The sequence below is a fragment of the Barbus barbus genome (genome assembly GCF_936440315.1).
Source record: "Barbus barbus genome assembly, chromosome: 15".
In the NCBI taxonomy this organism is placed as follows: Eukaryota; Metazoa; Chordata; class Actinopteri; order Cypriniformes; family Cyprinidae; genus Barbus; species Barbus barbus.
Window position 1 is genome coordinate 17071880 of NC_136743.1, and position 26351 is coordinate 17098230.

The window sequence follows — 26351 nt, forward strand, 5'->3', positions numbered from 1 at the left end:
ACTGTATTCGTGACCAATAAATCCTGTTCTTGGTGAGCATAAGATACTACTTAAAACTTCTCACTGATCCCAAACCTATGAATTGCAATGCAAGTATGATAAATATTAAACAATTAAAACTAAAGTCTTACGTAAATGTCTTCACAGTCTTGTTGCAAACTAAATGTGAACAGTTTGAAATAAAATAAAAAACACAAAAGCTCATTCGTTTTTCAGTTGAGTTTATTATAACTGCTCCCCTCTTATCGCTATCTGTGGTTTCTTACAATTATCATTCAACTAGCTATATGAAAAACACTGAACACTCATTTCTACTGCTCGTCTGATTAAGCACCTTCTTACAGTTTGCACTGGTTTCTTTCTGCCCGTCGCTGATAGTCAAGCTGCTTAATTCAAGAAATTAACCAAACATATGCATCCAGTAAATAAAGTGTGTGATTCACTTGTAGGCATGAATACTAAGGTTTTGCAGATAGAGACAGAGAGGTATTTAACAGTGATATTCAGGACCAAAACTACAAACAGCAAAATAACTGAACACTGGAAACCTGAGAGACTCACTGAGTTTGATATGCCAATGTGAAAGTTTCTCATTACTGTACAATCATACGATACTTTCCACTTGAGCTCTCAGATCTACGGCTACTTTTATATGAGAGCTAAATTTACAAGAACAAAATCTAGTTGAAACAGGGAACATAGTAAGATGACACAGCTGAATCCCTCGAAGAAAAACATTCTGCCAATCCAAGAGTATTTTCATCTGCGGATCCATCTTACAGTAAACAAACTACTAAAAGGAAAATTCTGAATCAAAAATAACACCCAGAGGAAATCAAATGCAAAAGATATAATAGCAACGGTCCTCATTTCTACAAGGAAGGAATTTCAGAGTAAATAAAAATGCCTACTTCTATGAAAATACTATATTTGTTATGAGCCAAATGCAAACTGTGCCCTGAAGGTGAAAAAAAAAATTTCTAAAATAAAGCCTTTATACCAGTAAACAAGTCGGGTGCATGCAAGATGCAATAAAATGTGAATACTAAAGTGTTGATATTGAAGCCCTTGAGCACACACTGTGCCTGTCCACAAGTACCAAAAAAAAAGCAAATTCTGCAGCATAAAAATTTGTTTTATAACAAAGCTACTTGTTTTGTATCTGTATATTTGTTACAGAGGGCGTCAGTAGCCAATGCAAAGCTCAAAGGCCCTTCTTATAATCACCTTCCCTTACTACTAAAAAGATGTAACAAAGTTGGGTTATTGCTCCATTGCTACCAAAAGAAATGTTAATTATAGAGGGACAAATGCTGTAAACTCAAAATAAAAAAAATAAACTGTCAGATTGAGTTAAACTTTGTAGAATTACTATCAAATAACCATCAAAAAAAAATTAACAAAACGGTTGCGTTACTCGGATCGGTTACATTATATTTGGTCTGAATTAAATGTCAGTAAATGTTGAGTCTGTCTTGGGATCGCTAGTTTCCGGTCACCCCAAGTGGCAAGCTGTCCGAGCGACATGTAGACGAAACCTAGCCTACCTGAGACAGGCTTTGGCACAAAAGTAGATGTACCAAAACGCCGGCAAACTAGTCAGTGTCATTCATAGAGGTAATCTTCTATGGCTGCTGCCTGATTTGCAACAGTTTAAGGCCCGTCGGCATGAATAAAAAGGTTTCTGCAATAAGTAGAGCATTAAAAAACTATTCCCATTTTTAATGAATGATAAAAGTGCGTCTGTATAATGAAGGAGGAATGGATTAGGAGAAATAACAAAGAACAAGCGTGCAGGAAACCCATTGTGATATGGAAATATCCTGATTAGACAACACCTCATGAGACAGGTCAAAAGGTCCAGCATCTTTACTGTTTAACAGAACCAATTCTGGGTGGTTTGTGAAGGCTGTGGCTTTGGTGACTTTTAGAACTAAAATGGAATATTTGTGGTATAGAGGCCCTCACTCAACCTGCCCGTCAGCTTCTGTTCATTATGAGCTCATGGGCTTGATGGCAATGGGACACTCTTCCCCCATGGCAGCCAATACAGAGACCTACAAGTGTCAAAAAAAAAAAAGTTAGTCTTTCAAAATAATGGTAAAATACTAGAACAACATTTTGAAGCAGTGCATCTGAAAATCTATATGTCAGTCAATAAATTGGAACCAGGTTCTCAACCTAACTTTTTTTCTTTTTAAGAAAGTCTGTAACACTTGTGTGTACAGTATGTCAATGTGGAAGAAAGATTTATCCATACAATTTATCATCCCTTTAATTGCGGCATTAACGCAATTACTCTGTTGATACCTGTACAACTGACAAAATTTAAACAATATATTTAGGGGGGGAAAATGGTCCAAATTAAGCATGTCTAACTGGGGGTCCCAAAAAGGATTTCATCTCAAACTATTTGTGAAATAAAGGAAATGCATTATGCAAAAAGCTATAAAGTTAACCCGAAGAAGCTAAAAGTTGAAGTTTAGAAGACGCTAATGTTTCCACTTTCCATGTCCCTTACAGTCAAATTAAAATGTAATACAAAAGGTATGTGCGCATCAATAAGTCACTTGTATTAGTGTAAATGCACATAAATGGAACTATGCGCACTTAAAATGGAAAACTCAATTTTACACAATATTGCTTCATTCATGCCATGTCATAATTAATACAACAACCCAAGATGTTTTACTCAGAGCTGTTTAGGTACTCTCACTCAGGAATTATGAGTTTCTATGGAAAACACAGTTAACAAACAATTATTCTTGCATTATAAAGACGTTAACAATATAGGAATTAAGTGGAAATATTACAAAACAACTGCTTAACTATATTTAATTCTGCTGAAAATGCTGCCATTGAGTGTTTCTGCAAGACGTTTCAGCGTTTCAGATGGTAAAAGTCTGAACTCCAAGAAAATTCAGAGTTTAACAGTTGTAAATCCAAGTTCTACAAGGATGTGAATATGTGAATGCTTTTTATAAGTCAGAATCTTGTAATTATGGTGAATCCGACAAGGCATGAATGCACCTTAAGTAATGGGGGGTCTATGATCATATGATAAATATTACATTAGCTAACAGGACACTTAAGTTTGAAATAATGTAATGGCTACAGACCAGAAATTCATCCCCAGATTCAAATTTGCTCTCTATTTCCTTGCCCAAATCCCCATCAGGCAGCTTGAGGTCCTCACGCAAATCTCCATTATCCTTCAACAGGGAAAGGTAGCCATCGGTAATGCCAACCAACTATGCAAAAGGAAAGACAGAAAAGCCATATTTGAAAATACCACAGAATAGATCACATTTAGACATTTTCTGTGTAGTTCAAGCACATAAAGAGAAGAGTTTAATAATAAAACTACAAATGTCAAACGTGAACATGACTGATAAATATCTGATAAACATTAAAAAAAGGCCTAAACGTGATTATGGTCTGAATTTACTTGATAGTCCAGTCTCTTGATGTTAGGAACATCCATGTTGTGGGTGGAGGGACAGATATCTTCATTTTTCTTTCCAGTAAATATGTCAATTCCAACCATGTGCACCTGAAAAGGAAATAAAACTTTGGCATTTATGCATTTTAACAGGGGCAAATCTACTGGGGTGGCAACTGCCACCCTAAGAAAAAGCTGTGCCACCCCAGAATTATCACAAAATAAATTATAAATTTAAGCAGTGCTTCGTGTGCTACTTTTCAGCCGCGGTGATGACAGCGCAATGGAAAATAATGGCAAAAAAACTAATCTTTCACTAAACTGTGCACGATGGTTGCACAAGCATGCAGCGCGCCCAGTGTAGTCGGCTTCATTAACAAATGACTTATGAACCGGTTCTTTTTTTTTTTTTGGTCAAAAACACAAAGCGCAACCCATTCACTAACAAATTGTTTTTACATTTGTATCGCGAATCAGATAATGCTTCTCGGTTTATTCAGAAGTCCTCTGATAAATCTAATCCCGTCTGGATGTGTCTGAGATTCATCCTGTAAATGTTTGGTGATCCAATTCTCTGACTGCTAGCTCCACTTTCATCATGGATATAGGCCTCTCTGCCATATCGGATGAAACAATAACATGAAATCAATAACATGCCGATCACGGAAATAGGGGTCGACCGATTATCGACCTGGCCGATTATTGGCACCGATATTAAGCATTTTTATGATAATCGGCATCGGTCATTTTCAAAACCGATGTGCCGATAAAATTATTTAATTTTGAAACGCGCTATTTGGCTCTGATGCAGCCTGTCGGAACTCACCACTCTGTGGCCTAGAGCAGTCTCCGCCCACCGCGCATCTGATTTGTTGAGAGTCAGGAGTCCGACCAATCAACGTGGAAGACTAAAGGCGCTCTCACACCGAAAGCGCTTGCTAACTGGTGCTGCTTCATCACGCATCAGTTATCTCTCAAAGGCAGCAGCAGACCTTGCACAAGTTGCAATAAATTACAATCCACTACACTGAAGTTGTAAAAACAACAATATTATCTTTATGGTTTCCGAGATGGGGGAAACGCAGGGGGAATCGCGGAATCCAGTCATATGGAATTTACTGTATAACGCGGAGTCACGGAATTAGTCAAAGTTTGGATGAATTAATCAAAAGTAGGTCAGTACACTTAAATCGACTCATGATATGGACTATCTCTAAACATTAAGCTGCTAAAAGACTATTTAAATATGAATTCTGCATGTTCGGCGTGTCTCTGTATATGTGAAAGGCACAGACGCGCGGTTTTGACACACACACACACACACACACACACTGAAGTGTGCGACGCTCGCGGTGTTTTCCGCATCTGCCATGTCACTAAATGAGGACATAAATACATGAACATCATCCCCAGAACTGCTCTGAGAGTTACTTCATGAGCATTTGACTGTTTCGTTTGAGTAAAACGAAACTTAAGAGGTCCTCATGGCAACCCGTCAAAATAAAAGTTCGGTTTATTTACTAATGCTACTACAATTAATACAACTTTTGTTTAAAAGAACAATCACACAATAAGCTATTTCTTACATGTTTTAATTTTAATAGTAAACACATTTGTTTGCCAAAAAATAGAGTTCAACTCTCATTTGATTAAAAGATAAATTAAATTAATGTTTTATGGCTTCATTTGCACTGCTCTGTAAATGAAAACTAATGGAAATTACTGTCACATAGGCCAAGACTAAGATACTGTCACATAGGCCAAGATTAAGTTACTGTCACATAGGCCAAGATTAGGATGACGGAAATTGGGACATTTCAATAGGCTATTGAACCAAGTGAGCCTATTACAGGCTATTAGTGTTATAGTTTCATTAAAATAGTTGCGGTCTTCTTCGCAACTTCTACAATGGAGCTATGAAGACAATTAAATTATTTACACGTATTATATACACATTGCGCTTTTTAAATTAATCAACTGATGTGCATTAGATGATGAATTGAATAGTCACCTCTTGTAGGTTATGATTTAGTCAACCGGAAATAATTAATGAAGAATTATGAGAGGTTATGCTATTACACATACATTTCTAACATGTAAATTATTGAAGCCAAATACTTACATTTCCCCAAGCTGTTTAGCTTTAGTATTTAGTATTCATAGGCTTAATCATGAAGCATACAGTGGCCCCACTTTTAACTCTCTCTTTATATATTACCCTTATTGTAGATGGATGCATGGGGGAAGACAAGAGTAAGAAGTGCAACCAACACTAGGGAAGGCCGTTTTAGTCAGAGCCCTTGTTATTCTTAATTTTGACATTCATTTTCATTTTTGCACCAGACATATATATCGGTTCAATATATCGGTTATCGGTCTACTTGGTCTGTAATAATCGGTATCGGCCCTGAAAAACACATATCGGTCGACCCCTACACGGAAACTAATAGCTGAGTTAGGTAAGAATCTTTTATTGCAGTTTTCTCGATTGTTAACATAACTGATTTTAGTTGTCCCATTTCCCCAAGCCATTAATTCAGTTCTCAAAACAAAGACACATTTCTCAAAGTTGAAAAATGTGTGAGCAAGTTAAAAAACAATAAGTTAAACATTAGGTAGCAAAACTGATGACACCAATCAGAATTGCTGCATCCTAAAAATGGAGAGAGGAGAGAGCTGAACGAATAATATAGCCTACATGGGTTTTATACTTAAACATTCAGTATAATTACAGTACAGTAGACGGAAATTTCACTATTCTATATGTACAGTAAACTGTAGCACATGTTGTACACCTAACGCATAACTAGGGCTGGGTATCGTTCAAAAATTTTCGATACCGGTACCGATACCGATACCTTGAGTTCGATACCGGTTCCTGAACGATACTTTTTTCGATACCAGTTTTATGAAATCAGTTTTAATAAGATTACATTATCTCAAAAAACTATTTTTTTTAGCTTGTTGATATTTATACAGACTCAAAGCCTCATCTCCTGAGCCACTGCAAAAAGGAACAAAATATATCCAACACAATAAATAAATAAATAAATTTAATAAAATTCAAATAGTTTTCAGTTTACACATCTGTTAGGCTACGTTTACATTAGTGCGTGTTCATTTTAAAACACATAGCTCAGACAGAATCATAATTTCTAGGTTGTTAAAGACTTCAAGAAATTGTAAATCTTCATCCACTTTCATAAGTGGGTGTTTTATTTTCTTTCACCATATGTTTTATTGTTATTAAATTCTGGTGTAGTATGTCTAATTATTTGAATGCATAAAAACAACTTAGTTTATTTAAATTTATTCTTAAAATAGCCTTATGAAATGTTTTATTTTTCCTCAGAAATTCTGTGTTCTTTATCTGGTTTTCAAATGAAGACAAAACAATTTAATTTATCTTTAAATTATTGAAAATCAAAGTTTATTTATTTTGGCAAACAAAGGGGGGTTACTATTAAAATTAAAACATGGAATAACTGTTGTGTGATCATTACTAAAAAAAAAAAAGTTTTAATTTTAATAGTAGCAGTATGTACTGTCTGCTGAACAATATTAATATATTTCTGCCGCAGTCTTCCAAGTTAAACCGAACTTTTATTTTGACGGGTTGCCTGGAATACCTTTACAGTTCTGTGTGTAACTTATATGATATGACGCAAGTTTTATTCGAATCAAACGGTAAAATGCTCATGAAGTGACTTTCAGAGCAGGTCTGGAGATGTTGTTCATGTGTTTATGTCCTCATGTAGTGAGGCGGCAGACGCTGAAATGACCGTGAGCGTCACGCGAGCTTCAGTCTGTGTATAATAAACAAACCGCGCGATATAGAGAGCGGACTGCTCCGTACGCTTTATAATCGCTCTCGCGGAGGTCAAACACTGATCAAACAGCGCAGCACCGCTTCTAGTCAAACACACCTAGTGCTGCAGGATTGGCTCACTGACGTTAATGAGATTAACCCCTTAGGTATCGAAATTTGGTACCGAACGACAAGACGTTTTTCGATACTCGGTGGTATCGAGGCAATTCGGTCGGTGCCTAAAAAGTATCGAACTCTATACCCAGCCCTACGCATAACTGTCAAATTGTATGTGATAATTGTTTGTGTGTACTGCATGTTTGCAGAAGTGATAAATGACTGCCTAGAGATATCGCTAGTCTTGTCTCAGGAGACCAGGAAACTGCTATAGTACTGTATACTGTAATGAAATTTGACCAAATGTGCAGAGGATGCGGAATTTACTTATTTACAACTTTGCAAATGTATTAAAAAGGAAACACTGCACAAGTCTTCATACCCTTTGCTTTGCATACACTTGAAATTTAGATCAGGAACATTCCTGTTTCACTGGATCGTCTTTGAGATGTTTCGAGATGACTGGAGTTAACCTGTGGCAAATTCAGTTGATTGGACATGATTTGGAAAGGCACACACGCCTGTCTATATAACGTTTAACAGCTGAAATGGATGTCAGATCAAAAACTAAGCCATGAGATCAAATGAATGGCCTGCCGAGCTGAGAGACAGGATTGTGTTGAGAGATCTGGGGAAGACTAGTGAAATAATTCTGCTGTGTTGAAGGTTCACAGGATCATTTGGCCTCCATAATCCTTAATGGATGAACGTTGAAACAATCAGAACTCTTCCTAGATCTAGCCTCCTGGCCAAACGAAGCAATTGAAGGAGAAGGGTCTTGGTTAGAGAGGTGATCAAGACATTGATGGTCACTCTGGTTGAGCTCCATGATCTTATATGGAAATGGGAGAAACTTACAGAAGGACAAACATCACTGCGACACTCCACCAATCTGGGCTTGATGGCAAAGTGACCAAACTCAAGCTTCTCCTCAGTAAAGATACATGAAACGCTGATTGGAATTTACAAAAATACACCCAAATAACTCTGACTATGAAACAAAAGAAAAAAAATCTGATGAACCTCAATTCCTTATTCATGTCTGAGGGAAACCAAGCACTGCTTATCACCTGCATAACCATCCCAACGGTGAAGCATGGTGGCGGCAGCATAATGCAGTGGGGGTGTTTTGCAGCGGCAGGAACTGGGGAAGTGATCAGAGAAGATGGAAAGCTGAATGCAGCTAAATACAGAGATATCTTATGAATGAAAACCTGGTTCAGAGTGCTCAGAACCTCAGACTGGGCTGAAAGTTCACCTTCCAACATGACAATCACCCTACGCACACAGCCAAGACAATGCAGGAGAGGCTTAGGGAAGACTCTATGAACATGCACAAGTGGCCCAGCCACAGCTGGGACTTGGAACTAATCAGACATCTTTGAAGAAACCTATAAATGGCTGTACAACGATGGTCCCCAGGTAACCTGAGATGATCTAAAGAGAAGAATGGCAAAAAAAAGAAAAAAAAAGAAAAGCAGATGTGCAAAGCTTGTTGCATCATACCCAAAAAGACCTGAGGCTGCTGTAATTGTTGCCAAAGTGCTTTAATTTTTTAATTAAGGGTATGAAGACTTGTGCAATGTCATTTTTTCAGTGTTTCCTTTATAATAAATTTGCAAAGCTGTGATAAATCAGGTTTTTGCTTGTCATTATGGTGAGTAGGGCTGGGTATCGAGTTCGATACTTTTTAGGCACCGACCGAATTGCCTCGATACCACAGCGTATCGAAAAACGTCTTGTCGTTCGGTACCAAATTTCGATACCGAAGGGGTTAATCTCATCACCGTCAGTGAGCCAATAATCCTGCAGCACCAGGTGTGTTTGACTAGAAGCGGCGCGGCGCTGATTGATCAGTGTTTGACATCCGCGAGAGCGTTTCGAAAGCGCACGGAGCAGTCTGCTCTTTAAATCGCGCGGTTTGTTTATTATACACAGACTGAAGCGCGCGTGACGCTCGCGGTCATTTCAGCGTCTGCCGCCTCTCTAAATGAGGACATAAACACATGAACAACATCTCCAGACCTGCTCTGAGAGTCACTTCATGAGCATTTTACCGTTTGATTCGAGGAAAACTAGCGTCATATCATATAAGTTACACACAGAACTGTAAAGGCATTCCAGGCAACCCGTCAAAATAAAATTTCGGTTTAACTTGGAAGACACTGCGGCAGAAATATATTAATATTGTTCAGCAGACAGAATACTGCTACTACTAGGCTACTATTAAAATTATTAAAACTTTTTTTTTTTTTTTAGTAATGATCACACAACAGTTATTCCATGTTTTAATTTTAATAGTAACCCCCCTTTGTTTGCCAAAATAAATAAACTTTGATTTTCAATCATTTAAAGAGAAATTAAATTAATGTTTTATGTCTTCATTTGAAAACCAGATACAGAACACAGAATTTCTGAGGAAAAATAAAACATTTCATAAGGCTATTTTAAGAATACATTTAAATAAACTAAGTTGTTTTTATGCATTCAAATAATTAGACATACTACACCAGAATTTAATAACAATAAAACATATGGTGAAAGAAAATAAAACACCCACTTATGAAAGTGGATGAAGATTTAAAATTTCTTGAAGTCTTTAACAACCTAGAAATGATGATTCTGTCTGAGCTATGTGTTTTAAAATGAACACGCACTAATGTAAACGTAGCCTAACAGATGTGTAAACTGAAAACTATTTGAACTTTATTAAAATTATTTATTTATGTATTGTGTTGGATATATTTTGTTCCTTTGTGCAGTGGCTCAGGAGATGAGGCTTTGAGTCTGTATAAATATCAACAAGCTAAAAAAAAGTTTAAGATAATGTAATCTTATTAAAACTGATTTCATAAAACTGGTATCGAAAAAAGTATCGTTCAGGAACCGGTATCGAACTCAAGGTATCGGTAATGAAAATTTTTGAACGATACCCAGCCCTAATGGTGAGTGGGGTATAGATTTGTGTGGGGAAAAAAAAGAAAAAAAAAAAGTAATTTAAAGCAGTTTAACATAGCGCAACTGCCGCAACATAAAATGTGAAAAAAATGAAGGGGTATGAAGACTTTCTATAGGCACTGTACCATCTAAGTAGCCTGTGTAATATTAATAGAACCGCATGTCTTTAATGATACAAGCTCAGAAACATTAACAACCTGTTGAAGTTTTTTATATTGTGTATTGACTTGGTGCCATGATGGATATTGAAATGTTATTTTTCATTTTAAACAGTATAGATGATTAGTTAATGGTAATGCAACATTTGTGAACAACTGTATGTCAGACAAACAATCCACAAAAACTTTGTATGGCGGCTTTCTTTGGTACTGCCACCCCTCATAGACCCCATGCCACCCCTTTGCCACCATAAAAATTATTTTCTAGATCCACCCCTGCATTTTAATAATCAAGTTACAGATAATCAAGTTACAGTTAACCGTAAGCCTTTGAGTTCATTAACATGATACCTTGGCATGCCCATGCTTGCCAGTCTTGGAGGTAGACATCTCCACAATCTTGCAGGGACGCCCCTTTAGCACCACAAAGCCGTTCTTACGCAGACCACTGCACTGCATGGGGAAGGTCAGGGAAGCCCCAGCATCTCCACTGGTGAAATCAGTATCAAGATCAGCCATGATGGGTTAAGTGTAGAGAATTCTGTGCACAGAAGAAAATAGTATTGATACATGGTATTAACATTGCAAGGTTCTTCACACAACACAGGTACATGAAAACTTATTAAAAATCATTATTTGCATGGTACTACCATGACGCTATACTCAAAAATCATTAGCAATACCATGATACATGCACAAGAACATTACATTTTAGTAGTTTTAAACGGATAGTATATATAGTAAAAATGAAAAAGGTGTCATTTACGTTGTTTCAAACCTGTATTACTTGCTTTCCTTATTGGAAATGTCTCGGTTTCTTTTGGAACCAACAGTAACCAAAACGTAGCATATATGTTCCACAGAAGAAAGTCATACAGGTTTGAATCGCCATGAGGGTGAGTTTTTGCGTGAACTGTCTTTTTAAGTGCATTACAACATCGGTAGTTTGCTGAATTTAAAATTAGAATGATTAAATTAATTGGTAGTCTGTATACAGTAGACTTAATTCAACAGAGAGCATGTAAAAGCTTGTACAACTTTTGGCCTGTTTGACTGAAGTGTTGGAACGTAACTTAACTAGACTAACCATACTAAGTCATTCACAATGTGAACAAATCTACGACTCATTAACTACTAACTACCACGACCTGGCTACCAAAAGACAAGCGTGTGAGGTTAAACTCCATAAATGTGCCGAATCTAATGCAGTCGGAGCAGTAGCGTGCTTGGGCTGGATGAATGGCTCACTTTATAGCTGCACGCAAAGTTAACCGGAACTAACTTAACGTTACTGAATTGACCGAATCATTTAAAGACTGTTTAACTGTATAAACCACGATTTTGCTCGTGAACAAACACAAACTATGGCACATCGCTCGTAACGGAGTAACAACAGAGGTACGCATCTGAACCAAGAACTTTTGTCAGGCCGTTATGCTAACGTTACTCTGTCTAGCTTTGCATCAGCTTAACAAACATGCAAAATAAAACAACTCCACACCCAGACGCTCTGATCACACAATCGACCGCTTCAGAACACCGTCTTCAATCGTCAAATCCTCTTTCCAGAGCTGTATCCACCCACTGTACTGTATACAGAGGATTCGCTTAGAAACGTTGCGATGCTGGAGCAGAGAGCATTGAAAACGCCAGTCATTCCCTACCAACAAAAGACAGAGAGATCTGCGCATGCGCGTGCACCTTTACTGCAACGAGATTCTCACGCACGAGGAGAAACTGCTTCAGCTGCGTAGTGCTCAAATTAGGAAATACAAGACAATTTACGAAACAGTAAAATACAACTTAAACACACAAACCATTATTTTGGTTTTGCCAACAAATAATGTAACTGATGAAATAAGTACACTTATTATTGAAAACACGTGGCAATTGCCTCGCCCTGCCTTAGCCATCTCAAACGCACCCTTGTCCTAAGAGCACAATTAAACATTTAGCTCACAATCAACCTTCTTTAGTTAAATGTAGGCAAGTGTTGTATTTAATCCTCCCATCAGAAATGACAAAATATGATTTTATTGAAGTGTATAGGTCATTATTGATCTGTAGCATTATGAACTACCAAAATTCAGTTTATTGGAGAATGAATTGAAGACTCAACTTCAACCTTTATTAACAGTGATGTTTCGTGAGAATCAAAATAGGCATGATTTCTGAAGCATCGTGATACTGAAAACAGTTATGTTAAATAATAATATTGAACGGTATTGTATATGTTTTTACAAATAAATGCAGCTTTAGTAAGCACAAGAGACTTGTTTTAAAAACATTAAACAATCTTACCAACTGTAATGTCCACAGCATCTTTGCAATAACGTTCCAGGTACTTTGACACTCATCAAACTGCCATGTTTCAGCACCATGGTGTTTTCATAGGCCTTCCTATGTACTGTATCAACCATCAACCAACTACTGTAGCTGCAATAAAGTAACTGCTATTTCCTAACAGTCCTATATCCAGCAAAGCAAATCATTGCTATGGAAGTTTATTGGAAAGATTTGCTTCAAAATATGGACATGCAAAAATACACAAATGTAATACCACAACTCTTGATAAAAATGTAAGAATATTATGCACTAACAAACTGTAGGTGATGTTTTTTCATAGGTTCATTTTAAAATATTTATCACATTATGTTACACATCAAAGTTTGAATAATCTTCTTTCAGGTGACTGTTTGAGTTGTATGACAACTAAATTTCTCTATATTAAACAAAGGATAAATCACACTAATAAAATACACTTAAAAATATAATTTTATAATGCCTTTTAAATATCTTAAACAGGTATAAAAAATAATATACAATCATTAAAGTCTCCACATCAGTTGCAACAAAGCCAGTGCATGTCTATATTGTGCACCATCTTTTACGATTATGCTGTTTGTGTTTAGTTAATCTCTTTACCTGCTCCCAGACCAATTATTTCCTGTCAAATAATGAGCTAAGTCATCGAGCTCTCAGTGTGAATCTCTGTGGAATATACAGCAGATCAGTTCTGTCATAACAGATGAGTTCTGTGACAGCAGTAACATCGTTCATTCCACAGTTTTCATAAGAGAACGGCCCCTTTCAGGCATCTGTAGAGCTCTTGAGCTGCACCATCTCAGCTTCTTCTTGAGGTTTGGAAGGGGGGGCTCCACGTTTGCGATGGAAAACAGCTGCTATCTCCTCAAAAGTCTTCCCTTTTGTTTCAGGTACACGCAAGTAGATAAAAACAGTGAAACCGAATAAGAGTACTGCAAAAATCACAAAGACATAGCTCCCACAAAGACCCTAAGGACCAAAGAAGAGTTATAAGACCTTATGAAGTGATGGCATGTAAAGATATATTTACATGCCATACAATATTAAAGGTTCAGGAAACTCAATTTACCTCTAAATAAGGGAAAAACATGCCAATGATGAAATTACATGTCCAGTTGCAACATCCAGCTAATGCAATTGCTGCTGGACGCGGCCCCTGACTGAAGATCTCTGCTACAATGAACCATGGGATTGGTCCAGGCCCAATCTCAAAGAATGACACGAACAGGAATATGGCTGCCATGCTGATGTAGCTCATCCATGAGTACACATCCTGAGCAGCAGAATAAAAAGTGAGACATTAAACACACACAGACCACAGACCTACTCGAGTTTTCTTCATTTCTGTTATTTTTTTGTTGTCTTTTATATAAAAAAATGCAGATCATACCTGAAAAGCCAGGCCCACTGTCATGGCCACAGCACAGCAGCACATTCCTCCCAATCCAACAATAGTGAGAGTCCGTCTGCCTGCTCTGTCCACCAAGATCACCTGTAAAAAAACATGAATGAACAGGTCTGTTCAATAATTTCCAGAATTATCTACAATATGCTGAAAGATGTTTTTAAGGTGGAATTGAATGATATTTTTTTTAAATATACTGACATCTAGTGGCCTTGAACTGCTGTATTTAGGAGATAAATAAGGTAAATTGGGACACTTTAAAAACCACTGAAATCACTTGTAAATATAGAAAATATTTGTCCATTTGTATGTTCATCCATATATGTATTGAAAATTATTTAATAATTTTATGTATATATTGTTAAATAATTTTATTATTATTATTTTTTTTTTAATTAGTGGGGGGGGGGGGGGGGGGGGGGGGTCATCGTGCTCACATCACCACCAGACTTTTGGGTTGCCCTATTACAAAAATCCCAATTTTTGAGTGAGTTCACATTTAAACCATATTTTCAAAATGACTTCATTTTAAGTTTATTAAATTATTAATTTCTTTAGAGCTAAAACATACTTGAGTAAAAATCAGAAAATGACTTTGCTCTTAGGCTAGTCTACAGTATTGCGCTTTCATGCACCAGATTCATCTAAACTTGTTCTGAATGGATTATTTGATTTAGAGTAGCTCTTGACTCATTACTCAAAACTGTTTTCACTTGCAGGCTGCCCTTGAACTAGCAGAGATAAACACTGCAAAGTTCCTGATAACATATGGCTGCTCTCCAGCTCTGTGAGCCAAGAGAAGAAAGGCTTCAGCCACCTCTCCAGATCCAGCAGTTATTATAACTTAATCCGTTCGCAAGATTCAAGGTGAGATGTCTCACTGGGTCATATATGTTTAATATGGCAATGATTGATAATGTCAGCACAAGTTTGTATAAATCTAACCTAAATGATATGATGAGATGAGATGATGATGAGCGCTATTCTGCCTTTCAGTTGCAATCTGTTGTCTAAAGAAACATGCTCTCAAATGAGTTGGAATATCTACAATATCAGTCTCAAGATATTGTAATAAAGCATTAAGGGAAAGTAAAACCCAAGGCAACAGCACTCTGCTGTTTCTAAGAGACGGGAGCCTGTTCCTCAGCAGCCAGTGTTTGCCTTTAAATTAGTGTCTGTTTACCGACATAAGGGTGAAAATGATGTTTATAACTCCAACTCCAATAGTGGCATACACAGGCTGACCGACCCCCGCAGACTGGAAGATCGAAGTAGAGTAATAAAAGATCTAGAAAAAACAACAAAGAGAAGATCAAACATTACAGTTATCTGATGGGGTAATGGGGTCCATAAACTGTCAATCGAAATGTTTTTTTTCAATATAATGGGAGTATAAAGGTAGATTGAGCGTACAGCGTTGATCCCAGAAAACTGCTGAGAAAAATGCATCATCAGGGCCACAAAGAGCTGCTGGCGGTACACAGAGGAACGGAGCAGCCGCAAGATGGACATTTGCGCCTCCTTCATGGCCTCCTCTTTCTCTGCCTGCATCTCTGCTATGTCCTTTGAGGTGTCGTAATCTCCCTTCAGCCTTTTCAGACCTACCAGGAAGAAGAACTGGGAGTCATTATTTTGTTGAGGAAATTCAGAATGTTCATCAACTAAACAAAGTTTTAAAGGGGACCTATTATGCCCCTTTTACAAGATGTAAAATAAGTCTCTGAGGTCCCCAGAGCGTATATGTGAAGTTTTAGCTCAATATACCCCACAGATAAATTTTTACAGCTTGTTAAAATTGCCACTTTTAGGGTGTGAGCCAAAACGCGCTGTTTTGAGTGTGTTGCTTTAAAAGCGAGTGAGCTGTTGCTCCCGGAGATGAGGGCGGAGCTTCACGAGCTCAAGCTCTGGCATTAGCAGTGCTAGCCTTTGCAAATAAACATTCCACTATTAATACAAGCCTGTTATCTTTACAGAAAACTACTGTTTCAAAGTCAGTCATCTGATTATACTGTGCATAATAAATTCACGTTTATGAATTGCACAGACGGGGAGCACTGCAGGATAAAAATAACAACATAGCTGGTCTCATGCTATCACAAACTGTATAAGTCCCGCTTATGATTATGAGCTCGACAACTTCAAGCGATCGACTCGCATTGCTTTCATATGCAACTTTTAACTACCACATTCCTATTCACGATCATTCTGATAGCACTTGAAGACAGCATCAGTGAAAACACACAGAGCCAATCATAGCTTTAGCAATTAGCCTTACAGAGGGCCAAGAAGCTCTTTCAGAAAAGCAATTTGGAAAACAAACGCGTGATATTTACTTTGCAGCTGACGTTTGCGCACAAAGCGTTGGTATTAATTCCTAAACATATACGTTACCGTTTTTTTCCGGGATATTTCCTTCGAAAATGAAATTTAACCACAGTGTCCTCGGCTCAGATGGGAGGAGATTATGGCTACTCATATGTTCATTAGTGCATCCCAAAACACAACACTTGTAAAGTCTCTTTGGCGCTGACATTGTGTACAGGTGCATCTCAATAAATTAGAATGTCGTGGAAAAGTTCATTTATTTCAGTAATTCAACTCAAATTGTGACACTCGTGTATTAAATAAATTCAGTGCACACAGACTGAAGTAGTTTAAGACTTTGGTTCTTTTAATTGTGATGATTTATGCTCACATTTAACAAAAACCCACCAATTCACTATTTCAACAAATTAGAATACCTCATAAGACCAATAATAAAAAAAAATGTTTTAGTCAATTGTTGGCCTTCTGTAAAGTATGTTCATTTACTGTATATGTACTCAATACTTGATAGGGGCTCCTTTTGCTTTAATTACTGCTTTAATTCGGCGTGGCATGGAGTTGATCAGCCTGTGGCACTGCTGAGGTGGTATGGAAGCCCAGGTTGCTTTGATAGCGGCCTTCAGGTCATCTGCATTGTTGGGTCTGGTGTCTCTCATCTTCCTCTTGACAATACCCCATAGATTCTCTATGGGGTTCAGGTCAGGCGAGTTTGCTGACCAATCAAGCACAGTAACACCATGGTCATTGAACCAGCTTTTGGTACCTTTGGCAGTGTGGGTAGGTGCCAAGTCCTGCTGGAAAAGGAAATCAGCATCTTCAAAAAGCTTGTCAGCAGAAGGAAGCATGAAGTGCTCTAAAACTTCCTGGCAGATGGCTGCATTGACTGTGGAAAACACAGTGGACCAACACCAGCAGATGACATGGCAGCCCAAATCATCACAGACTGTGGAAACTTCACACTGGACTTCAAGCAACATGGATTCTGTGCCTCTCCACTCTTCCTCCAGACTCTGGGACCTTCATTTCCAAATGAAATGCAAAATTGACTTTCATCTGAAAAGAGGACTTTGGACCACTGAGCAACAGTCCAGATCTTTTTCTCCACAGCCCAGGTAAGACGCTTCTGACGTTGTCTCTGGTTCAGAAGTGGCTTGGTAGCCCTTTTCCTGAAGACGTCTGAGCGTGGTGACTCTTGATGCACTGACTCCAGCTTCAGTCCACTCCTTGTGAAGCTCTCACAAGTGTTTGAATCAGCTTTGCTTGACAGTATTCTCACGCTTGCGGTCATCCCTGTTGCTTGTGCACCTTTTCCTACCCAAATTCTTCCTTCCAGTCAACTTTGCATTTAATATGCTTTGATACAGCACTCTGTAAACAGCCACTCCTTTCAGTAATGACCCTCTGTGACTTACCCTCTTTGTGGAGGGCGTCAATGTTCGTCTTCTGGATCATTGCCAAGTCAGCAGTCTTCCCCATTATTGTGGTTTCAAAGAACAAGAGATACCTGGAATTTATACTGTAGGGATGGTCATTAATTGAAACTCAAATGTAAATATTCTAATATTTTGAGATACCGATTTTTGACTTTCATGAGCTGTTAGCTCTAATCATCAAAATTAAAACAAAAAAACTTTTGAAATGTTTTACTTTACATGCAATGAATCTAAAATATATGAAAGTTTCACTTTTTGAAGTAAGTTACAAGAAAAAATGAACTTTTTCACGACATTCTAATTTATTGAGATGCACCTGTATATCTCCAGTAATGGCTCCAGTAATGGCCTCAGCTTCTCACTCAGGGCTGTGTTTATGCTAATAGAGCAGAGAGCATCACAAATGGCCGGGACTTTTTCCCCTCAGTGACGTGAACAGAGGGCGAATCTGAAACAGCTCGTTTTGAGAGACTGTTTATGATTTATTGGTTTTATAAAAAAATTATTATTATTTTTATATTATAATTTTTAACATTATAGGCTGGTTGTTTTCACACACCGCGGCCACACAACTGTGTTCAAACAGTTTATAAAAGTGATTTTTGCATAATAGGTCCCCTATAAAATCGCTCCAGTCTAAGGGGATAGAGACTCACCTATTCTCTTAGACTAGAGCGATTTTTAAAGGTCCCGTGAAATCAAAATGGAAGTTTTTTGGGTGTTAGAATCAATATGTTAGTCTTAAGGTTATCTGTATGCCAGTGTGCTCCAGAACAGTGACAAAATTCGCATTTAGAAGATATAAGCATTCAAAGCTTGCATTTAGTCACTTCTGCCAAACTGCTCAACGATTTTTTTGATGTCACATCGTAGGGGTAGACTGAGTACATTTGAGACATGTGTACAGTTGAAACACCTTAAATAACTTGTGTACACAAGAACCCAGAGCCATGTTTTTTTTTCTCCACACGTGTTTCAAGTGTTCTCTTTGATCGTGGGAAATTTGAAATGTGTGCGTCTTTCCACTCTGAAGATATCGGCAAAAGTTTTTTTTTTTTTTCCAAGGTGGTATTTTCATTTCACAATGTCCCTTCCACAATGAATAGCTTATTAATATTTTATGATCGTTAAAATTAACATATATCATTGCAAACATTACTCTGTGCTCTAGAAATATTTCATGACGTTGTGCCATGCAAGGTCTTTTCATAATCTAGAGAAACGTGCAAGCATGTCAGTGGGGTACGGTTGAGACACAGTGTATCAACTGTACCCGGATTGGTGTCCTATTGCTTCACATGATGTTTAGTTGTACAGTGTTATGATAATAGGATAAAAGTCACATTTACACATATGCTACGCAAATTGTTTAAAAAAAAAGATATTTGTGAAATTTCAACTTTCTATTATAAATGGACATATTTTCTAACATGAATGTTGAAAGGATTACATAGCATTTTAAGAAATATACAAGGTGGTATAGTGGGTACAGTTGAGACACCCTTTATAGGTTGCTATGTACTGTATACAGTAACAGTCCAATCATAGAAAATAAAATGCATACAGAGACTGTGTGTGTTTGTGTACTGGTATTACTTACATTATGGGGACCAAATGTCCCCACAAGTATAATTCACCTTATGGGAATATTTTTTAGGTTCCCATGATGAAACAAGCAGAAAGTTTTGAGTGATGTGTAGGTTTACGGGTAGGGTTATAGAATATACGGTATGTATATTGTTATTTTTACTGTTGTGTTTACATTTCTACTGTTTGCCATATATTTTTGTAGCGTTAATTATTTGTTCCTGTTTTGAATCTGAATTAAATAAAGCAAATAAACTGTAATTATTTAAAACTGTAATTTTGTAATTTATTACATTTGCTATAAATGGTTAGCCAGCTTTAGAGCATTAAGAATGGGTGTCTCAACTGTACCATGCTACTGTTTCAACTGTAAACCATATCGGTACAGTTGAGACAAAAATGCACCTCATGTTTATGAGCTAATTGTGGTAAATATAAACTACTTATGGCTATTATCAATTTATGATATTTTAGTACAAAAGCAAAAGATATATCATGTGAAAAATCAGCATCTAGTTTTTGTGTAGTGATGAAAAAAAGCAAAAAGTGTCTCTTTTGTACTCAGTCTACCCAGAGCCATAGAGAGAGAGAGAGTTGCGACAAGTTATGCTCAATAGTTCCCGGATGTTCACGCTTATACTGTCAGCACCATAGAGATGCAGCAGAAGAGACCGCTGTGACCAACTTTTAAAAGGTAAGACATTTATAGAAACACATTGTATATTATCAGCAGAGCTAATCAAATTGCCTTGTGCATTAAAACGGATCATTATTAGATTATTCCTCGCTTAGTAGATTTACGGGATGTTATTCATTCTCTACATGCAGTTTCATACATCGTTGTGTAGTTAAGGCTTTTAAACGTGATTTTTGCTGGTGGGGAGTTATTTAATAAACTTGGATTTATTGCAAAGGATGCTGATGGACCTAAGTGAGAATGAAAAGTTTAAAATAGATGAGCAGTTTTCATTTCAGAATTGCGCTAGACTAAATTTCCAAAAATGTATTATATACCACTACTATTTTATAGAAGTAATCACAGTAAACCTGTACATTATTACTGTATTTTATACTTAAACGTCTTAGCTCTGAATAGCTTTAGCCCAAGCTGTGATTTAAATTAAGGCTATTGGCTATTTTAAAAAGGGGCGGGGCTGCTTGATATGTCCCACCCTGTCTTCCTGTTTTAGTAAAAAATGACATCAACACATAGAATAACGCTGCTTGTTTCAAAGCACTTCAGGGGACCTTTTTTAGTTGATGAACATTCTGAATTTCAACCACAACTATTACAGTGATGACAAAGAGGAACAATATTCTTGGAATCACTTTTAGAACATTTTTGTTTCCATTGGATGAATAATTAAAAACACTGACAAACTTTAAAGTCTGTTGGTGTGGACGCTAATATCGTTATAGTTTTTGTTCTTGGCTAATTCAAACAAATTCATACAACCTCACTCATACGAATTCGTATGATTTGTGAAAAATCTTACGTATTTTATGAGGTGGCCAATTCTTAGGAATTCATACGAATGACCACCCCTAAGCCTACCCCTCAGTGAAATCGGGACAAAATCGTAAAAGTGAAGTCGTACGAATTCCTAATGCGAGAAAAAGAATAAGCTCCTAACGTTTTAAAACATTATGTCATAATGTTACAGAAATAAAGTTATAATGCTACCAAAATAATGTCAACGTTGCAAGAATAAAATTGTGAAGTTACAAAAATAAGGTTGTAATGTTAAAATAAAAATTACGTCAGTAGGTTACGAGAATTAGGTCACATTGTTTTGGAAATAAAGTCAATGTTTTTGAGAATAAAGTCATAATGTTACTAGAACAAAGGCATAAAGTAATGAGAATAAAAAATAAAGCTGTAATGTTGCAAGAATAATGTTATAAGAGATTAAAACATATATGGCCTTAAAAAGATAGTAAAAAAATATTAATCGGCTTCATCAATGCAGAAAATGTATGTGGAGGATTTAGATCAACTAGCATGTGTTAAAATTTACCAACAAATACATTATTTTGATAAATCAGTTCAGAGTTATCAGTAGAATCCGGCAGTGAACTGAAGGAAATTGAATCTATTAAGGAGAAAGAACCAGATGGACATTCAGGAAATTGCCTGTTTTGTGCAATCTGTAATGACAGCCAGTGGTCAGCTCCACTTTACTTTGATGCTACTTTCCTTATTCTCCTACTACTGACTTGAATCTCACAAAATGTTATTCTTGTAATTTTTTTTTTTTTTTTTTAAATATTAGTACTTTAGTGTCATAATGTTGTGGCTTTATTCTCTATACTTTATGGCTATATTCTCATAAAAGGCCTATTAATGCATGTTTAAACATACGTTGTCCAAGAGTAGTGAGTGAGAAGGCTTTGGCACATACTCTTGCATGCTTCTTCCACTTTGCCTAGTTTGATGTAGAGGTATCGAGGACTTTCTGGACACACAAACAGCAGCAGACTCTGCAGGATGGCAGGAGCTCCAGAGAGACCCAGCAACACGTGCCACATGTCATCATTTCCGAACAGGAAATCCAGACCGATGACCTGTAGATAACAAGGACACCTGCACACATCTTACAGATTCTAATAAGAACTGAAGGAAAAAAATAATAATTTGAAAGAACAAGAAATGCTTTATTTTTTTAAACTGATGAAGACTAAGAGTAGATCATGTGACCTTTGACCTCAGGAGTATCTTGCTAAGCATACATCACTATGTTTAGTAGGGCTGGATTTTCCATGGACGATCATGTATGGCCATGCTCTTTTATTTAATAAAATTAAGTATTCAGTTAATATTCAGCTCCCACTGTGAACTTTTAACCCTTATTGTGGATTAGATGTATTATAAAAGTGGCACTCACTTGACTAATAAGGATGCCAATTACAATAGCCAGCTGGTGAAGTGCACCCATAGCACCTCTGTACTTCACTGGAGAAATCTCTCCAATGTACATAGGCACCAGGCCAGACGACAGACCTACAACACGTGTGATATATGAACCAGTGCGCAGTCAAAATATATTGCATAAACATGCACAAAACATATAACAGTGCAATGTAATAAAACTAATTGAAATAAATTACTTGCATATATGTGATATATGTGTTATGTATTCATTACGTCTGTAGTAAACGAAAAGTGATTGTCTTTAAGAGTGAACCATGAATCATTCACTCAACCGATTTGTTTAAAATAATGACTCATTTAGAAATTAAGCAAATGACTGCCTCTATGAGTGAGTCATTGAATAATTCGCTCAACTGATTCGATCAGGAAACACTGCTTCTGAATGCTGCTCAGAGACACAGCGGTTTCTACTTCCGTTGTAGTTATGAGAAAATTTGATAATTTTACTTGATCTTTGAACCTTATTTGGCACAATGAACTACTATTATTCGGGTCTATTTCCATTTTGTTCAGTTAGTTAACTTGAGCTTAAACTAGATCAATTAAAATGTTATATATTTTCAAAATCCCTGAACATGTCCACATACGCAGTCATCGATCATATTGTGAATTGGGAAAACATACAAAGACAAATTATGAGAATGAGTTCCTAATGTGTCTTCAGGTTCAAATCTTTAATTCCTTTGGTTACTTGACAGACACAAAATGAATGAATTGTTCATGAACATTACTATTCCATTTGTTGAGCAAAAATAGACTAAATAACTGGCAATGTTGTATCTAAAATGTGACAGTTTCTGAGATGCTGCTTTTGAATTTTTACATTACTAGAATAAGGTTATTTAAAAAAAAAAAAAAAAAAGTCATTTTTTTATTTCTTTTGCACTCTTTTTTTTTTTTTTTTTTTAATAAAAGCCTTGCCTTGCTTTTCTCCCAATATTCCGTGAAAATAGAGGCACGGTTCCGTCTTACCACAGTACAGTCCCATGATAGCACGTCCTGCTATCACCATGAGGTAAGATGTGCCCATCTTAGCCAGGCCCATTAGCAGCCCAGCTGTTATTGCCAGGACATTTATATACAGCATACCTTTGATCCTGTAAATCAAATTTATACAGACAGGAACAAGAATGTGAGTCACATTCCACTGAATCTGAACATATAAAACTTTATTCTTTCAAGATGAAGGAAGCTGAAACTATTTCTTGCAATTAACGTCCTTGAGCTGTTTCTTTTTTATCTTCTCACAAATAAAAATTCACAAGTTCACAAATACTCCACCTTCCACGGAAGTCGCTCACAAAGCTCACTAGAAAGGAGGACACCATGCCTCCGATGGCGAAGATGGCTACTGACAAGGACCAGTACATGACCACAGAAGCGTCAGTCGGTTCTTCATGTTCTGTGGTGTTTCCTTCTCCTCTACGAGCTAGGTCTTCATTATAGACACCCAGAGATCTTGCATAGTGCCTCTCAATGACCTACAACACAAATGGCATAATGCCATGACAAATCCCTTCCCAATAATGATAATGAACAATAGTCCTTTCTTTTGAAGGTATAATCTCAAAGAGATAAATCCATATCATGCTGGCTCTGAATGCAACTAGGAGTGAGAAGGCTGTAATGATGGTGTGATGACTGACCTTCTGTGGGGCGTTGATGACACCCAGGCTGTATCCCATCTGCAGAGAGCCAAGCGCAGCTGTGAACACTGCCAGAGCGAGTGTGCCTGTTAACTGCTGTGAGACAGGAAAACACGACGACCCTTAAAAAGATCTTGAAAGGACTTAAATTTGACCTTCCATAAAAAAGGTCTTAAATATGAGCATAAAGACTTTAATTCATAAAATCATGGCATTAAATGTTGCAAGCACTGTTTTGTTTTCCAAATATCTAAACATCCTTAAATCAAGATACATTTAGATGCAAACTATGTATGAAGTCTTGTTTTATGAGACATTGATAAAAATTAAGTGAGTTTATGCATAAAACAAGAACAAACATCTTTCAATGCAATATAAAAACCTGTTTTCCATTGAATTAAGTAGATTTTTCTAAACCCCTTTGGCAGAAATTGGTTCGTTTTAATCATAAATTCACTTAATTTTGATCAATGTCTCATAAAACAAGACTTATGTCATTTTACTTCAAGTAATTGCATCTTGATTTAAGAATATTTAGACATCTTGAATGACAAAAAAAAAACACTGATATGTTGGAAGTTGTATTTTTAAACTTTAGTAAGCATTGCGAATACAAGATTTAGAAAACAAATTGTCATTTTTTTCTTCCATTCAGTTTATTCCTTCAAATTTTCTTGACTTGATACTAAAAACCAATGAAAAATTCTTAAATTTACCTTCATAAACCTGCAAAAACTTTCAACATAAAATTTCATTCACAGTATCAGTATCATTTATTCTTGATCATTTTAGAATGTGCAGAAATTAGTAATACAAACAAAACAATCTGCAAAACGTAATGCTCACTTGCATGTTTTCCTCTTAATTATATAATTTATAGTTAAGGTCAGAGCTTTTTTATAAAAAGGTCTTGCACTGAAAGTCAAATGTTTGTGAACTAAAAAATAAAATAGATATTTTAATTTGAATGTGCTCTTTAAATGAAGCATATTTGTTAAATTAATAATAAAACATGTATTCTCTGTATGAACAAACATTTGATTCAAGAACAATGGACATGATTAGATATAGTTGGATTAACTCTCTTTAATTGAAATGATGTAACTACAAAATGAATGTTATAAATATCTGAAATATAATTAAATGTATTTTGCGCGGTACAAGAGTAATACCTCAGTAAACAGAACTAAAGCTCTTGATGGTCTGAAAATCTCCAGTATTACTAATTTAGGAGTGTGCATAACATATATACTAGAATTATCTACTATAGTAGCAACAATAACAATGTGCAATTACATAGTTTACTAAGTACTTGCGAAAATATGCAGTTATGTAAACAAACAGTCATTCAAACAGAATGGCCAGCTCCATTTAGTCACCTGGAACTGTAGCATTTCTTAAAGCTTAATTTTTCATACACATAATAGTATCTGCATTCTGGTCATTTTGGTTAATCATTTGTCTATTTACAACTAAATGGATGTTTATTTTGTCAAATCACAGTAGAACTAATAGTAAACTCAATCACAGCATGAATAAAACCTGCATTCACTATTCTGCCTGTCATTACTATAATATCTGCTCAAAAAACAAAAAAACCCATTTAGATTCAACGTGCAAAGCTAAAAGAGACAGTCGTCTCAATAAGACTATTTCACCTGCACCATTCAGCAATACCAACCTGTTACTTATTCAGATGCAAATCAAATGACATTTTCATTGTCCATATGAATTCATAAAGAAGGATTAAATGAATTTACCTTCTCCATTTTGCACGAAGCCTCAGCAAAAGCCGTGCTTGGTCATTAATAATGGCTCAAAGGTTCTCGGCTGCTTTCCCAATACTCTGTAAATGATCAATCCTGTCACTGCAGGATCATGCTGCACACGTGTGCTGTGCTTGAGACCTTCTGTCCTGATCCACTAATGATGTCCATGTATCACCGCTGTTTATGCGCTGCTTCGGGAAAATCATCTTCCCATTGAATACCAGACTATTGTTTCACTTTTTTTTGTGTGGTCAAAATGATTGACATGATTTTTTACCACACATCATTTAAATGTATACGAATACATGTTTATGTTGCAAATATTAAAGAATGCCAGCATTGCTAGATTGGTGCTTTTTTAAAAATTAGCATAAAGCGGCTTGATAAGACGTGTGCTTGAGCAAGAAGAGTTCATGTATTTCACCTATCAGAGCAAAGTTCTCAGT

General features: G+C 36.5%; 2 protein-coding genes across 3 annotated transcripts; both read right to left on the reverse strand.

Moving 5' to 3' along the window:
- Positions 1-204: 204 nt before the first annotated feature.
- On the reverse strand, positions 205-12203 carry LOC306881439 (eukaryotic translation initiation factor 5A-1-like). The gene is made up of 5 exons (XM_079435545.1): positions 11985-12203; positions 10835-11024; positions 3449-3553; positions 3120-3251; positions 205-2057 (listed from the first exon to the last, which is right to left on the reverse strand). Exons 2-5 carry the CDS (start codon positions 11000-11002, stop codon positions 1995-1997), a joined length of 468 nt encoding a protein of 155 aa, XP_079291671.1. The 5' UTR covers positions 11003-11024; positions 11985-12203; the 3' UTR covers positions 205-1994.
- Positions 12204-12647: 444 nt separating this feature from the next.
- Positions 12648-25965, reverse strand: LOC306880733 (solute carrier family 2, facilitated glucose transporter member 2-like). Of its 2 annotated transcripts, none has more exons than XM_079434467.1 (11): positions 25897-25965; positions 24137-24232; positions 23772-23971; positions 23463-23587; positions 22444-22559; positions 21961-22123; positions 15627-15814; positions 15397-15501; positions 14199-14300; positions 13878-14081; positions 12648-13777 (listed from the first exon to the last, which is right to left on the reverse strand). In XM_079434467.1, the coding sequence occupies exons 1-11, from the start codon at positions 25903-25905 to the stop codon at positions 13574-13576; spliced, it is 1512 nt and encodes a 503-aa protein (XP_079290593.1). In that variant the 5' UTR covers positions 25906-25965; the 3' UTR covers positions 12648-13573. The 2 variants fall into 2 exon arrangements, with proteins under 2 accessions (XP_079290593.1, XP_079290594.1); XM_079434468.1 differs by having other exon boundaries at positions 24137-24229; positions 25897-25945.
- Positions 25966-26351: the final 386 nt, after the last annotated feature.